The sequence below is a fragment of the Callorhinus ursinus genome, unplaced genomic scaffold (genome assembly GCF_003265705.2).
Source record: "Callorhinus ursinus isolate GAN/ISIS: 27379988/994484 unplaced genomic scaffold, GSC_fseal_2.0 scaffold7, whole genome shotgun sequence".
NCBI lineage: Eukaryota > Metazoa > Chordata > Mammalia > Carnivora > Otariidae > Callorhinus > Callorhinus ursinus.
In genome coordinates this window covers 59,362,479-59,380,015 of record NW_027397069.1, presented here as the reverse complement: position 1 = coordinate 59,380,015, position 17,537 = coordinate 59,362,479, and the positions used below count along the sequence as shown (strand labels likewise).

Genomic DNA, 17,537 nt, shown 5'->3' with positions numbered 1-17,537 from the left:
AATCAGTAGTTTTCTTCTTACTGCTATTCTCAAAAATCTTAGTCATACCAACTAATCCCATAGTTTCAGCTATTAATGCTATACCTGTCAATCCCCAAATCTATCAATCAACATTTGCCTCCAGCTTTCTCCCTATGGCAAGACCTGCATTTTTCTAAGTGAGGAACACAATGAGTGTCATGAGAATATCAAAGCCTTTCTTTCCTAAGGCAGAGTCAGCACTCTCCCCTGGGGAGCTGTGACCACAGAAGAGCACTCTGATACAAAATTACAGAAATTGGTCTTTAACATTCCTACTGCAGTTGCTTCCCTATTCCTCTTAGATATCTCTCCTTAAAAAAATCTAACATAATACCTGAAAAATTAGCTAGAGCTCCTCATTGTTTTAGTACTTACCTGTTTCCTATTTTGTCATTCATTGCAATATTTCTTAGAAAAGGCATTACAGACATTGTGAGAGGGATGTTTATCTTGCAAACACAGATGATTAGATTTGTAATACATTTAGAGGACATTCAGCCTGTCTTCACATATAAGAACGTCTGTTAGATCCCAGAGGGTTGGCACCTACCTACCTATCTCACTCATTCCAGCATCCCCAGCATTTAGCTTTACTGCCTGCCACATAGAAAGGATTCAAAGTTTGTTATTAAATTGAATAAACGTGCTGATGATCGGCACCCTAGTTCCCTGGTTTAATCCAATTAGGCCACACAACAAACTATTGGAAGCCTGTTCATGGATTGCTCTTTCCATCTACACTCCAAGTTCTCTAGCACACGGATCTTGTCTATCTCACCAACTTGGTAACTCCGTTGTCTGTTGAAGTTAGACGTCAATATTGTGTTAAGTGTTAAGGGGAAAAAATTGGAAATACAAGATATAACAGCATTGCATTGCTGGAAAGACAGAAGAATACTAACACTAAAGCGGGGCGAAGATTCCAGTTTCTTGAACTCAACACCAGATTTTCCGCGAACCGATGCCTTAGCAACTTCGTGGAACGCCGGCCCCCCCCCAGCCCCGCCCACCTCCCGCCCCTCGCCACGCCTCACTCTGTGCCCGCCTACTCTATGCTCTTACTTCCGCCCCAGGCTGCCAGCTGGGACCTAGAGTCCTACCGTCTCTACCCATATTGGTATTGCCTGACTGAAAATACGGAAGAACGTAATCGCAATTAGAAAAATATTCTTCCGTACGATCCATGCTTTAGTCTCAGAGCTTGAAATCCAAAAGAAGTAGCTCTTTGTAACTTGGAGGCTCCGCCTAGCACGAGCAACAGGAGCCGGTTTTTCAGGCAGTGCCTTAGACAACAGCAACTTTGGAGGCCCCCAGTTTGCTGAGGGAGACGTGGACCTGAGTGGGGCGGTGCGTTCCCGGGCAGCGTAGAGGAAGTGGGAGACCAGCGGAATTGGCGGGGATCTCCACCGGGAGCGGCTCCACCATGTAAGTGTTTGCTGACCCGGATTCCAACCCCTGGTCCCGCTGCACGACTTTAACTCTCTCCCGCTCTCCTCTTCAGGTCGAAGGTTTCCTTTAAGATCACGCTGACGTCGGACCCGCGGCTGCCTTACAAAGTGTGAGTAGCCGGGCGGCGGTGTGCCTTGCGGGCTTGGGGGGAACCAGGCTGGCCTCCAGATCCTCTTCCACACCAGCAGGCTGCATGCCATCCCTTTCCCACTCCCTCGCTCTTCCTGGAGCCTCCCCGATCCCACCCGAGCCTGAGAGGCGACATCCCGCGCCCGCTGCACTGTCAGCTCACCCCGGTGCGAGGGAGCAAGGGCGTGTGAGGGGAACGTTGCTGCTGACAGGTGACCTGTCCACGGGACTCCCTGGGTTGGGTGTTGGAGCGGGAGGACGTGTAGACGACTCTAATGATTTGTCGGGGTCCTTAAAGAAGTCCTTATCTGCTCCTGATTGGAAGGGCCTTTTGCCGCCTTGACCAGCTGTTACAGGAAGTAGGGAAAGACAGCCCAGTTCAGATTCTGAAATTACTTGAACGTTTATCACTGTCCGGCTTCTGATTCCCGTGTGAGTGACTCAACAGTCGGGCGTCACAAAGTAATGAGCCTCAAGTCATACACTTCTTATGTTGGGATTTAATAAAGTGTGATTAGTAGGAATGGGAAATGCAGAAATAGGGCAGTTTATCCACGCGAGGCCTTTTTTTCTCCTTTAGCAGTTGAATGATGAATTGGCACGGCCTTAACTACATACTCATCCGGAATTTTCTGTGATTTTAGATCAACATTAGTGAGGTTATTGCAGCTGGAAGTCGCATAAAATGCGGCAAAGGACAAGACTTCAATAGGATTTTAAGCATAGTTAAAATAATTAATATCGAAACCTACTTAACCAAACTGTTAGCAGTTGTCAGCCTCAGTCACTTAACTGTCTGTGACCCATGCAACTCCTACCGTTAAGCTTTTTTGATCATTTGATCTCCAGATGAATCTTTTTTTCACCTTCTTTCAAATATGCATGGTTACAGCCTAAAATCTTAAGGTCTTTTTCAGTAACTGCTCCAGCTAAGGTGTCATTTTCAAGTATGCTCTTGTGGATGACCACATTTTCTTCTTACATCTAATTTACTCTAGTATTTCAGAGTAATGAATTAAAAGGAATTAATTCATTGATCAGACTGCTTTTTAAATTTGTCACTACCCTCTCCTCCTTGCTTTACCCTCCTAGAGTCCATGGTCCGGTCATTCTGTCTGGTGTCCACTCACCTCAACTCTGGTGTTCTCCTCTCCCCAGTATGTTTTGCTTGGTGAAACATCCAACTCTGAACTCAACCACTACGTACCTAGCTGAATGTCTTTGGGGAAAATTACACAATTAGGCTGATGGATTTTATGTAAAATTCACAACTATGCTCAATAGTACCTAATGCTCTGCTACAGTTCCCAGGTTTGCTTGTCTTTTTATTCTCTGAAAGAATTTTTAAAATCTATTAATACTTTTTACAGTGCTTTTCCCTTTTTCCGAAGCCATCAGAGGAAAATTCATCTTTCCGTCATCACATCTATAAAGTTACTACTATGTCTATAAACCCGTAGTTTCTGTCCACTATCCTATTACAAAGGAAAACATGACTTTATTCCTGTGAAAAACCAGCTGTACCACTTGGGCTCTGGGTCTCATCTATTTTAGTCTTCTCAAGATTAAAGTAGATGGAGTCCAGAGATTCCTCTCTTCTCATCATCTTTGATTTCTCCCTTTATACTGGGTTATTCTCATCAATGTATAAATATTCTCTAGAAAAAAAGTGAGAAGGTGGAAGAAAGGACAGAGTAGGACAGCAGTAGTATCTGTAAGGGTGCCTGAAATTTTGAACCAGTTCAAGTAATATTGGTGACTGAATGACTATAATAGGCATACCTAGTGTTTGGTGTGTGTATGTATGATCTGTATATGGGTGTGTGTTTATATAAAATACGTATAACGTGTGTGTGTGTGTGTGTGTGTGTGTGTGTGTAAGGTTAGTTATGCTATATATCCTATTCAAAGTAATTGGTAACTAGTACTTGGGTACTATTAAATGCAATTTTTAAAATTTATGGGAGAACATGCTTTGACTTTTTAATGTTCCTTTTCACTTGCCAAGCCAGTAAATGTATGCTTTGATAGAAAAATGTCCTTTGAGTTTCTAACGTTACTAATAGTTGAATTCTAAAAAGGATGTTTCAGTTCCTTATTTATTCTGGGGAATATTAAGAGTTTTTACTTTTTTTTTTGTTTTATTTTTTGATAGATTCACTCTTGGTATTGCCGTTAGGTTATAGAAATGTTCAATCAAATGTGCTCTTGTATATATGGCATGAATTAAATGTACCTTTGACTGTTTCAGTCTGATTCCTATCTTTCATTCTCACTTTCCACCTCTTCTCTCACCTTCCTTATTACCATGATTACTTAATCAAAGCTTCAGTCAATGTTCACATATTGACAAGCAAGCCCTTTAGTCCTCTCTGCTTTTATACATGTTCTTTTCTGTGTTTGGAGTGCAGTCTTGGGACCACCACTTCTGGACAAACAACCCTTTAATAGTCAGAATGTCACCTCAGTAAAGATTTCTGTAATTGTCGGGGGAGTTCACCTCTCCCTTCTTCAGTGTCCTATAGAAACTTCATTCTCAGTTCTTTATAATAGCTCTTGTCAAGTTTTGTCATATTTCTGTTTATATGTAATATTTATTAAAAAGAAAATTTACTAGTAATTTACTTTAAAAATTCATCTTAATATACAGAATAATTCCCATTTTTTCAAGACACCAGTGTAGTGTTTAAGCGCCAAATTTGCAAAATGATGCAACTGGCAAACAAAACAAATCCAAATCTAGATAAAATTTGTGGAGTTACAGTAACTCCCAGTCCCTCTCTGATTTTTCTGCCACTTAGAACATGCATTAAAATACGTTTTCATTTTACTTTTTTATTGGATTATCTTTGGACAGGCTCACCAATTTAAAATACAGATAGAAACATATTTTAATGAATATCAGTATGACATTTAGGTATGTATTACAGGGACATTTCCTGTCTGCAGTTCACAAGTGAATTGAAACCCTAAGGTTTTAAGAGTTCCTTTGAAGCAGTTTAGGAAAATGAATCTCAGTTTCGAAACTGTAAATGTACTACAGAAATACTTGCCAAGTACCATTCCCTACTTTGTATACTATCACATTCCCATTTTAGCAGATATTTTTTAAACAAATGGCTGTCCTTTAGAATTTTGTTTTTATTGTCTCCAAAAAAAAAACAAGGAAAGAAGAGGGAGAAAAATGATGTCCATTTTCACTCTTGAGTGGTATTTTGGAGAAGTAGAATGGTGGCAGCCAAGAATCTCCTACGGGAAGTCATTATAATGTGTTTTGGCAGCTAGTGATTTTTATATTCAGTGATCTGTAACTAAATGAAGAAATGGGACACATACTTAAGATGTTACATAATGGTAATTTATTAAAACATTAAAAAACAATACTCTGGTGACAAATAGAGAAGTTTCAAAGAGAAATGTTAGCTTGCCAGTCACTTCCCTGCTTTGAAAGATAATCTCTTTTACAGTCTTAAGTCATTTTTATTTATTTCACATTAGGAACTTTTTATATATTTTTTAACTTCTTTCTTTGTTTTTAAGTATTTTCTTAGGGTATAATGTCAATTCTATTTTTAGTTTTTAATTGGAAAATTCATACAGATTGACCATTTATCAGTAATCTTTCATATACTTAACCCTGCATAAGTTAGTAACAAAATCACACATGACTCTCCAAAATGTTATTTCAGATTGTATTAAGCCCTTTTTCTAATGACAATATAAAGGTGGAAAATCACTTCACATTTTATCATAGTGAACATACTCATTTACATCAGTTTAATCTACTATTTCAGACTTGGTTATTAAAAGTGCACTGGAAAGTTCATGAGAAGGTTAAGCTAGACTCTTAAAATGAAAGTGATGATCTTCCTGCATCAGGTGCAGAGGTGTTTGGACTGGAGGTGGCAAAATGGACTGACGACTAAGGAGAAATGTGACTTTTTGAAATCCATTTGTGGAAACAAGCAGCAGCCTATACGCTAGATCTTTTTGTATCAAAGTATTACAAATATATAAGGTTTCACCTACATGGGTTAATTTTCAGGTGGAGCTGTGGGCATCATCTCAATTATGAAACTAATTGTTTGGTTTTTTTTTTCCATTTTAAAGTTAATGAGCATAGTGTGCAGTCAAAATAGACAACCTTCAGCCTCAAAAGACAGTTTTGTCCAGGTCTGCCACATTAGCCAAAATAAGGAACGAGCGGCTTTAAGAATAATCAGCTTTTTAAAAAATTCTTAATTCTTCTTGCAGACTTAGTGTTCCTGAAAGTACACCTTTCACAGCGGTCTTAAAGTTTGCAGCAGAAGAAGTAAGTATAGAAATTGGAACAATGTGTATGGAATGCAGTTTATTGGTATCTTTTTCAAAAGTCTTTTTAAATTTGCGGGGCACCTGAATGGCATAGTTGGTTAAGCGTCTGACTCTTGGCTTCAGCTCAGGTTTGATTTTAGGGTCATGAGATCGAGCCCTGATCTGCTTCTCCCTCCCTTTCCTCCTTTCTCTCTCTCTCTCAAATAAATAAATCTTTAAAAAAAAAGAAAAAGTCTTAAATTTTGCATGTACTCTGACCCACCACTTCCATGCGGATTCATTACTAAGTTTATGCTATCAAAAAGTTAAGCCCTACTTACAGAAGTAAGTGAATGGAAGTTAAGACTTAATAGAAGTAGGGAAAGTGAGTTAAACAAATCTCTGTTTAATGCATCCGTTGAAAATTATAAGGAAAAAATTATGAGGATATGGGAATTTTTTTAAACAGCAACATTATTTTACAGTGTAGTCCATAAACCTGTTTTTACTCATTTTGATTCTCGAATTAGAATTTTTTAATGTCTTTATCATATTTTTCAAGTTTTATGTATGAGCATGTCAACTGGGTGCTTTTAAAAGTGTGTAGTCTTTTAAAACATTTTTGGGTTTTTGGTTCTTAAGAAATAAGATTTTTTTCATCCGGAGTTATCAGATGCATCCATAAGCTCTTTGGACATAACACTACAAGAGTAGCTTGGTCTTGTGGAAATGGCATAAAAATGTGACTTGGGAGACGTTTAATTGTGTCATTAATTATTTGTGTGATATGGGCAAACCTCCCAATCAATCTCTCTTTTCTTCAAATTTCATATCCTGTAAAATGGGAGTAATTAATATCTATTCTTCCTGTCTGATTAAATGATTTTGAATAAAAATATAATTGCATTTACTGATATTTTGTGAAGTTAAAAGTGCTGTACAAATCTAGAGTAACTCAAATCCAAATGTTTTGATTCAGAATCTTCAAAAAAGTTTATAGTCACAGAAAAATAATTTTAGTAACTAAATAAACTGGCTTAACCCATAATCCTACCCTGAATTTATTAGTGGAAAATCAGCCAAACCATCAGTAGTTACAGATACTGTCTGGGACCACTGACATCATTTATCACTCCTTCAGAATTGAACTGAAAAGTGGTAGTACTTGTTTTATAGTCAATTTTTAATCTTTTTCACCCATATAGAATAACTAAAAAGAGGTAGGAAACAAATCTGAGTACAGCATCAGCATTACTTTCTGCTGCACAGATCACCTGCAAGAACTATTCCTGGTTCTGGGGCATAGCAGATCCCACAAATTTAAGAAGTATGTCAATTTGAGCTATAATTAATATTTTATTATTATATTTTGTAGTTATATGTGTTCTTTGTAAGGCAAAGGCATTGTTGTGATCTTGGTCTTCTGGTGAAAGTATAAAAAAATCATAACAGACGTGCAATAGAAAATACACTTACAAATTTCACATGGCTGCATATATTTATTGAGGTTTTAATGTAGCTTATAACCGTTGATGAATCGTGGGTGTTGCACCTTTAGAAAGGTTATGACTTTCAGGCAGCAATGAGAAGGACTTTCACAAGATGAGACATTATAGGATCTACAGTGAAGACGAGTTGACTTGACAAACTGAGTCTGTGGATTTAAATCCCTAGTAAAATCTCTCAATAAAAAAATAGGAAAATTCCCCAATAGGAGTAAGAATTAATTTAAGTAGTGAGTTGTGAAAACCTGAGAATAGCCTTTTAACATCCTAAATTACAAGATTTAGGGGTCTGAGAAAGAAAAGAAATGAAAATTTAGGAGCATGAAATACTTTGCATCCAGAAGGAAACTTGTCAGTAGTGTAGGATGAACATAATAGTTGCTGAATTTTACATCACTAGTGATGCTTCCCAGATTTCTGCTAAACAGTTGTTACTACATTCTGGAAAAGGGAGTAATTATGTCAGCAGTTGCTTATGGTTTTTAATGTTCATAAATATGCTGCCACTATATGGAGGTGACTAAAAATGCATAGTTTATCCTAAAATGGACATAATCTAAGAATAAGACAATAGGGTAACTAGAAACTTTGTAATCTCAAATTTTAGAAATCTGAGATGTTTTATTAAGTTTTATTAAGTATTACAATCTCTATAAATAACTTGAAGTATTTTAATATTTATTAAAGCACATTTTGAAGTTATTTTAAGTTAGGTTTATTTTAATTTTTTAAATCTTTAAAAAGACATTTACAAATAAAAATGGACCATATAGACTGTGAAGTTATGTGTTTATCAGGTGCATAATCCAGTAACAGGTATTGTTCTCATGCATAAATTTTTATTTTAAAACTTGAGTCTTTAATTTATAACTTAAAGTAAACTTTTAGTTGTTTTTCTTAACTATGTATATGTGACCATTATACATTTCCCAGAGCAGCATTTCCCAGAATACTTTTCCAAGGCCACTAGAACCACCAAAACAACAACAACAAAAATAATGAAAAACTAGAATTAGTGGCCAAAGAGTATGGGAAATACTTTATTCACCATTTCCTTCTTAACATTAAATCAACTATATTAGCTGCATATTAGTTGATCTTGAAAAGAATACTACTTTAGTGTTTTCCAGATTTATTTGATCACAAAACTCAACTGTAATATCTATAAAACTAGTCTATAAGCATAGAAGTACTTAATAAATATTTGTTAGATAAATGAATGAACTTATGTGTACATGAACACATTTTGACAACTGCTGGTCTCAAAAGAATTAGGACTTCTCCCTTTAGCTACCAATAAGTTCAATACCACATTTTATTGATTCAGAAAACGAATCTTTTTACACCTCTGGAAGTAGATCAGTGGAGTCTTACTCTCACTATTAGCCAAGTGGCAGTCACATAATTGTCTAGTTGACATCATCTGCACCCACTTGAACTTAGTTGTTATTTCCTGGTGGCATAATTAGACTGTTGCAGTCCTGTGAAATCTAAGTCAGCAATACATTCAGAGGGGAATTTGAGCTTTGGTTGGTCTTCCCTTAAATACAAGATAGCATTTGTTTGACCTTACTGCTTCTACAGAGAAATTTTAGGAATGTTCTAAGCAAGTGTTTTGCTTTTATTTTTGATTATGCAAGAGAGTTACATATGATAAAAATAACACGTCTAAGTCTGAAAGAGTAAACATCGATCGTAGATTTATTGACAGTGTTTTTCTGTAATGCATAAAATAAGATGCATTTTCCAATCCCTGGTGTCCTACATGCAGTGAAATGCAGTATTTAGAAAAAAATATTGTTCATTAAATATAAGCCAATTAATAGTTTTTCTTTGATGACATTTTTTATCCTAAAAGATAAATCACATTTTAGGATTATAGAATTGATTATATGTACCCCATCCTTGCTAACCATCTTTTATAGTTTATGTATATAAATATTTATATATATTTTTATATAAACTTTTACAAAAATAAAAAATAATTTTTTTCCTTTTTCTCCTTTTTAGTTTAAAGTTCCTGCAGCAACAAGTGCAATTATTACCAATGGTAAGAAATCATTTTTTTTTTAAAGATTTTATTTATTTATTTATTTGAGAGAGCGAGAATGAGAGAGAGCACATGAGAGGGGGAAGGGTCAGAGGGAGAAGCAGACTCCCTGCTGAGCAGGGAGCCCGATGTGGGACTTGATCCCGGGACTCCAGGATCATGACCTGAGCGGAAGGCAGTCACTTAACCGACTGAGCCACCCAGGCACCCGGTAAGAAATCATTTTAAAACTATTACCTCAGAGCTATAGAAATTGTTTTAAAAAGTCAAATTAATTAAAATCGACTTAAAAAGGCCAAAGTTTATATTAACATAAATGATATACATAGGTATTGTCCATAATGAGCTCTCTTCAGTTTCTTTATGCTTCTGATATATTATAGCACTTTACAATATCTTGTGTCCTTACCACTTCATGCCAGATTATTACTAAAAATAACTTTTCCCTTTATTTAACAAGGTGTGTTGTTGTTTTTTAATAAGTTGTAGATGCTTTAGAATATAGGAAGTTACATGGGAATGTACCTTTGCTATAGCTTTTTATTGCTTTCCTGTGGTAAACTATTTCTTACAAGCTTGAAATAATGAGGATTTTATCCAATTAGATCTATAGTTTAAATTCTGAATATCTTAGAATACTGTAATTATTGTGATGGAACTAACCCTGTGAGAAGATACTGAAGTAAGATGAAGAGTAAAGATTGTGGGAAGGCCTTCACAATCTTGCAAAAATACAAGGTAGTATTTGTTGGTGCTGGCCAGTGGTTCATGTGCAGTTAGGATAGTCTAAGAGAACATGGGTTTAATGCATGGTAGCATGCTTTAGTTTAGATACGACAGAATTTCTCATTCTGAAACATATATTCATATGCTGTCATATTGCAGTGTTTTGCTACCTGACCTACTTTCCAGAAAGGTTTAGGTTTACAAATTAGCTGTTAGGAAAGTGCTTTGTAAAGTTTCATCAAGTGTCACTGCAGCTTGAATTAAATGACTTTGGGGGCTCTCTTGGGGAGATTTTATGCCTTGGGAGCAATATGTAAATGATGAAGGACATAAAAGTGCTTTTGACTTTATTTTTCACTGGGTGTGGTGTGGTAAAATACATTGTCTTCCGTGGAACTTATCAGGATCATGGCCTTGACAGGTGTTCTTGTCTAACCCAGCATATGTGTAAATGCATAATAATAATGGATATTTATTTCAACATATTTCAACAGGTAACTTACCTGAAAGATTTGTCATTCGTGTTTTTGGATTTAAATTGTTTGGCTTGTGCCTGTATACACAGTAATGACAAATCTCTTGTTACATTAAACCATTTTAGCTTTAGAAATAAAACCACTTAGATAATTTTATGACTTCTTTTCTAGATGGAATAGGAATAAATCCTGCCCAGACTGCTGGTGAGTATTTGTCTGAAACTCATGGACATGTGGGTGGGGCTGTGCGTGTCAATTGATACTGAACATGTGATTTATTCTAATTAGACTAGATAGGGTTTTTACCAGGATAATAGCTTTTTTTAAGTGTTATGTAGGAGTCTTTACCTGTGTCTTGGAGCAATAATTTGTTTTGTTACGGGTATCAGTTATATATGCTTTTGGCTACAAGAAAGAGAAAACCTCACTAATAAGCATTAAAAGGTGTTTAATACATAGAACCGAAAGTGATGGTAAGATCGTACTCTTTCGGGAATAATGATTTGGACCTACCTTTATATGATAGTGGTGAGGTAGTCCATGGGAAGTGCTTACAGGTCTGCATTATCCATAGTAAGCATTCAGGAAGTGCTAGCTGTTACTGTTATTTTAAGACAGTACAGTCTTTTAGGGGACTTAGTCCACACTCAGAGCTTCAAACTTGGTATTATACAGTGCTATATATTGATGTCCTAACAAGCAGGCAAAGTAAAAGTGATCTTAAACTTTTTAGTAGGTAGTTTTATATTTTTTAGATGTAGCTTTTTTTGGTTTATAATCTAATTACAGTGTTTTAAAATTAAGCATGTTTTAATATAATGTGATCTCTATTTGAGCAGTAGTTATGTTTAAATCATTCTAGAGTACTTCTGTATTATAAAAAAATTATATTGTCCTCATAAGGCCTTGGAATTGAAATTTAACCGTATAGAAAATGAAGAGGGATTTAAAATTGTAATTTTTTTTTTTTAAGATTTTATTTATTTGAGAGAGAGAATGAGAGAGAGCATATGAGAGGGGGGAGGGTCAGAGGGAGAAGCAAACTCCCTGCTGAGCAGGGAGCCTGATGCGGAACTCAGTCCCGGGACTCCAGGATCATGACCTGAGCTGAAGGCAGTCACTTAACCAACTGAGCTACCCAGGCACCCTAAAATTGTAATTTTTTTTTTTTTACTTAAATCAGTAGTTTTAAGTATATAATGTTATTAAATTAAAAAGATTATTGAAAACCATGAGGCATTTTATTGTGGAGATGTCTTTAAACTTTGGTTTAAAGGTTTTATTTCTTCTTGCTGTAGAAATGTTCAGTAGTTCATACTAATTTGAGTTAGCGCTTATTGTAACATGCTGCCTGTTGTATTACCCTTAAAAGTTGAAATGTGCATATCATGGGGCGTGAAGAAAATTTCAGCAAGCAGTTGAGCAAAAATAGGTCAGATCAGGTTTCTAAACCTCTGTCATTTGTGGTAATTTAGACTTACTATTCTTGGGGCGCCTGGGTGGCTCATTCGTTAAGCAGCTGCCTTCGGCTCAGGTCATGATCCCAGAGTCCTGGGATCAAGCCCCATGTTGGGCTCTCTGCTCAGTGGAGAGTCTTCTTCTCCCTCTGTCACTCCCCCTGCTTGTGTTCCCTCTCTCGCTGTTTCTCTCTTTCTCTGTCAAAATAAATAAAATGTTAAAAAAAAAAAAATTTACTATTCTTTCTGTCCTCAGATATTTTATTGTGTAATAAATTAGCAAGTATTGATGGTTAATTACATTGGTGTTTGCTGAGTGTATGCATTAGCACTTTTGTGGCTAGTGTTCTTATTTAAAATTTTCAGACATTTGGTTGGGTTGTGAAGATGTGAGAGGAATGGGAACAAGCCTTAAAAAGCTTGGAGTTAGATTCTGAAAATATTTGAGCTTCTGTACCTACTTACTTTACACTTCTTTGTATCTTGTATTATGATCGTTGTTGGAATGTTAAGGTAACTTGTCATTTTTTAAATACCTAACTTTATGTTTTGTTTGTTTGTGTAGGAAATGTTTTCCTAAAGCATGGCTCAGAACTGCGAATTATTCCCAGAGATCGTGTTGGAAGTTGTTAATATCTGCTACCTGGAACATAAGATGACCTTTCCAAATAAATATTGGTATTGTTGTAAAACTGAAATCAGGCATTTAAAACACTATGAAAACACCAGTAGTTGATGAAATAATGAAGGGTAACTCTGTCCCTTCTTGTTATTCACACTCTTCCTGTGAAGAGGGACTGCTTATGCATAGAGGTTATCATCTCCACAGAAGATCATAGTCTGTCATTGCTACCTCACAACACACACAGGTAGTTCATTCGGGCTAAGTGGATTATCCAGCTGTGTTTTGTAAGTGGTGGATGCTTCTGATAACTCTTTCTGAGAACATTTGGAAAATTGAAGTTTACTGAATCTTCCTATTTGTCTGAGTTAAACATTTAAAAGGACTATGGGTCATACATGGCAGTTTGCTTGATAGCATCTGACTTACACACTTAAAAATAGTTGAATTCTCAATTGTATATTGTTCATGATAAAGAATATAGACATAATCAATGAATACGTAACTATCTTTAACTTTTTATCATTTAGGTTTTCTTAAGTTTCAAACTATATCAGAGACTCCAAAATTGAATTTTTTGATCTAGCCCTTTTGTGTAAAATTGATACCTCACACTAAAGAGTTTTAACTATGATCTTGCAGAATCCACTACTTGGTAAGAATTGAGAATAAAGTTAGAAGCGTTCTTTGCTAAGTTGTGTATCCTTTGTCAGTCTCCGAATACGACCTTTAAAACAGGAATCCTCAAGAAACTCTTGTCTTATTGTGAGGGTCATATTTCTAAATAGCATTCAGGAAGAGAGTATTGGAAAGATCTGGAATTCTTAACAGAGCTCTAGGAAATGCTAATTGGAAATGCTGATTATTATACTTACTAAAGACCCCACATTTAAGGAGGTTAACTTAAGTTTAGTCACTCAAGTGAATAAGAAGTCAGGAAAGGGATCCTGGGGAAACCCCAATGACCAGTTTTCTAGTGAGGAGGAGAGAAACAAAAGACACAGTGAAGGGGAACAGAAAGCTATAGCAAAGCATCACAGAAAAAGCCAACTGGATTGGCAAAAGTGCAGAGTGTGTGTTGTGGAGAACGAAGGGGAAAAAATATCTGACATTGTCAGAAGGAGCAGAAGGCAATTAGAGAAAGCAAAGTGTAGGCTTTGTCAACACACAGACTTCAGAATTCTCCTTACGATAATCTAAAGAATGATATGCATAAGGGAAGACTTTATTTGCCCTTAGAGAGGAAATCAGTATCTATGCGAATTTTGAAAGATGAAAGGAAGGTTCATAGTGATGCGGAACCAGTGCTTGGCCTGCTGCTATATACTGGATGGTGAGCTCCCTGGAGGCAGGCTTTGTGTCTGTCTTGCTCTTCTTAGACCTGGAAATGGAGTGGGCTTTCAGTAAGTACTTGCTGAATTATTCATGAATAAATTATCTCTAAGACCAATTTTTATCTAAGCATGTTTCAGTTATCTTCCCTGTCATAGGCGTTAGGTTCATTGGGAAAAAAATGTATAAGGAGATGCAACCGGGTCAGCATCTCAAGGGTGACATTGGTAGTTTAAGAAATTAACCAGATGTTGTCATATATTTGACAAATGAACAGTGAGATTCTGAATTGTAAAGGTTGAAAAGTATGCTTCTAATATTTGGGGAGTTTTTATTTTTCTAAACAAAACTGTTGCTCAAAGACCCCAGGTTCTTAATAATCATTAAGCCTCAGTTAACCAGAAATTTATGAATACCCATTCTCTGAGTTTTTTAATTTAGCTCTCCCTCCATCCTGTTTGTACAACAAAATCTGCCTGCTGTGTTACATAAGTTATGATGTCCTGTGCCATAAAGTAATTTGTTTAATATTTTTGTTCCTTGGTTTTGAAAGTTTTGTTATAGTAAGTCCTTAAATTAAAAACATTTCCTAAAGAACTGGATATTTGTTATTAAATAAATGTGATCTCTAAGTTCTTTGTGCAGAATGTTTTGAAGTATTGTATTTTGTTTAAATACATTATTGGTACATAATTAATATTTTAGGGAAATACATTTTGTCATACTGTAAACTGTTTTGTGTACTCCTCATTATTAAAGCTCCTAATCAGCACAGCTATTGAGCCAGTGTATAACAAATGTTGCCAAAAAAAGGTGGGGGTGGGACAAAGATGATTAATCACCATAGGTCATAGAAATGAATATATACTTCCAAATGCCAGTCCTTTTTCAGGAACAAAAAAGAGAGCGATTTTAGTAATTGTGTAGGCTGATAGGTTCCAAACCTAAGTGATTATCAGAGCCACCCAGAGAACTAAAAATACGGATATCTAGAAATCACCCCTAAAGTTTTGAATCCTTAAATTTAGTATGTTGTAGAAGAATCTCTGTTTACAAAAAGCGGTCCTGGTGATACTTGTTGTGCAGCTGGGTTTGAAAATGATAAGGCCAACCTTTTCACTTTGTAGATGACCAAAATTAAGTCCAAGGAGTAGAAGTGACTAGGACATGTTCTAGAATCTTGGAAAGTGTACATCCACTTCTTGGTTCTCTAGTAGCTAAGTGCAGAGACACTAGCTAACAGTCTCTCTCACTGGTAGTAAAACCTCATTTTAAAGTGTTTATACAATAGTTTTTGTGGATATTTTATTTCTTAAAATTATTCGAAAGGAAAGTTAATGGGAAGAAAATTCAGTCCCCTTTAAGGCCCCCTTTCCCCAAATTAAGATATTAAAAATATTTACCATGTCTTTAACCCAAGGCATTGAAATAGTTTTGAACTTGGAAGCATTAATACACTTTAATGGAGCAGTTCTGAATTGACTGTTCAGTGTTCCCAAGGCTGTTTATAAAGCAGCAGGTTACATAGGTAAATTCCATATATATATATATATATATATATACACACACATACATGTATATGTGTATATATGTATGAATATATATTAACTTATGTAGTTTGTGGTTCTATATGTACATACACATGTATATATGATTTACATAGGTAATTCACCCAAAAGAAATGTATTGAACATCAATGTGTCAAATACTTCGATAGACTTCCTCATTCACAATTCCAAATTATCCCCATTTTACAGAAGAAAGGCTTAGGTAGGTTGAGATTTGGGTTTGACCCCTTTTATGACTTTGGAACTCCTCACATCATACAAGGAGAATTTTTAGTATCTTTTTTACCAAATCTGTATCTGTATTGAATTACAAATTTAAAAATAGAAAATGTCTAGGACTTCAGTGTCTAATAATCATGAATGGCATTACTTTTCAATACATGGTGTAAATTTGATGGTGTAAATATGGTAAAATTATAGGACATTCAGTAAAAGTCAATCAAATAAAGATAATTATGATTCTGGTGCTACTGCATAGGTTGGCCCAGTGAGAGCAGGACTATGGCACCGTATTCATCAGCTTCATCAAACAATTCATGTTCCTAGCATTTTATGTATCTTGCAGATGCAGCTACAAGATTGGTACCCTGCTCTTCTGACCAGATTGTTGCCCATAAGCCCCTCCAATACAGAAATTCTGGAACTACCCTCTGATAATACTAGAGATAAATCATTATTTAAATCAAGCTATGTAGTTAAACCATTCTATTGAAATAAACATTCTCGAAAGGTTTAGCCTATCTAATCTATTAGTTACAGCCTCCAAATTGCCTAAGCCAGGTATTTGGGACTCATTAGGGTTTTTTTTTCCTTTCTTTTGCCATAGCAAACCCATCACGAGATTCTGTTGATTCCATTTACAAAATCTGTTCAAGATCTGTAATTAAAGCCCTCATCCTCTCATAAATGCTATTAGAAAAGCTTGTAGTCTCTCTGTTCCCTCTTTCACACAGTTTTTGTAATGAGCTTTTTGGCATGGAAATACAATTGTGTAGTTCCACTAGTCAAAATCCTGCTGAATAAAAATCTATATGATGTGAGAACCTTCATGAGCTGCTCTTTGTTCAGAGTCATCTGTTATCACGACTGATTTGCACTGCAGCTACACTGAACTACAAATATTTAGTATCTCCATTGTGCCATGGTCTCACACCTCCATGCCTCTACTTTCTCCAGTGGTCTTCCTGAAAAATCTAGGATTGATTCTTCAAGTTTGAAAGCTGGGGAGCCTTTCCTCACTCCTCCTGAGCAGAGCTAGGTTGTTTAACTCTCAAAGCAACCATTGCATTTTGGACATTACCCCATTGTAGCAATTGTTAAATAAAGAGTTATATTTGTCTCTGATTTAAAGTATAAATTTTATAAAAGTGTAAGTGTGACTGAAACAGGATTTCCAAATTACCTTGCCCATAATAATAAGTACTTTATGATCAAAAGACTACATAAAAGAATAAAAACTTCAAAAATTGCAACAATTTGTGGCTCATGCCTAATAAATTATTTTGCTAGAATATTTGGTTAATGAATATATTCCTCACTGTTTCTTGTAGTAGAGAATTTACTCTTGACTCAGAAATGAATTAATCGGTCTTTTAAAAGTGAAAAGCGTTCTCCCATTTTTAACAAATATATATTAATTAGCTGTATCAAGGGAATTGCTAAATGCTGGAGATGAAATATAATCAAGACTCATTTCCTTTTCTTTGGGTCCCCAAAATTTACACATTTCAGAAACAGTAAAATCTACTGAAGATGTAATTACATGGAAATAAAGATGTTTATCAAGCCCTTTTTTAATGTGCTGGGCACAGTGCTAGGCACTTCACCGTCATAATCTCATCTAATCCTTAATCTCTGTACAAAATGCTGGTGTTAATTTTTTTTTCTTTACTGTTAAAGCCAAGATTTA

The 17,537-nt window shown here is 35.7% G+C and overlaps 1 protein-coding gene across 1 annotated transcript; it reads left to right on the top strand.

Moving 5' to 3' along the window:
* Nucleotides 1-1,311: 1,311 nt before the first annotated feature.
* Nucleotides 1,312-14,696, top strand: UFM1 (ubiquitin fold modifier 1). Its single transcript, XM_025874997.2, has 6 exons — nt 1,312-1,446; nt 1,523-1,579; nt 5,854-5,911; nt 9,408-9,447; nt 10,821-10,853; nt 12,672-14,696. Coding segments are annotated over exons 1-6 (258 nt in total). The 5' UTR covers nt 1,312-1,444; the 3' UTR covers nt 12,740-14,696.
* Nucleotides 14,697-17,537: the final 2,841 nt, after the last annotated feature.

What these genes read in the sequence shown, in the direction of transcription:
- UFM1 (XM_025874997.2), top strand. An exon ending in CCGCGGCTGCCTTACAAAGT is followed by an intron (nt 1,580 to 5,853) that starts GTGAGTAGCCGG and finishes TTCTTCTTGCAG; the next exon opens with ACTTAGTGTTCCTGAAAGTA. An exon ending in AAGTGCAATTATTACCAATG is followed by an intron (nt 9,448 to 10,820) that starts GTAAGAAATCAT and finishes CTTCTTTTCTAG; the next exon opens with ATGGAATAGGAATAAATCCT.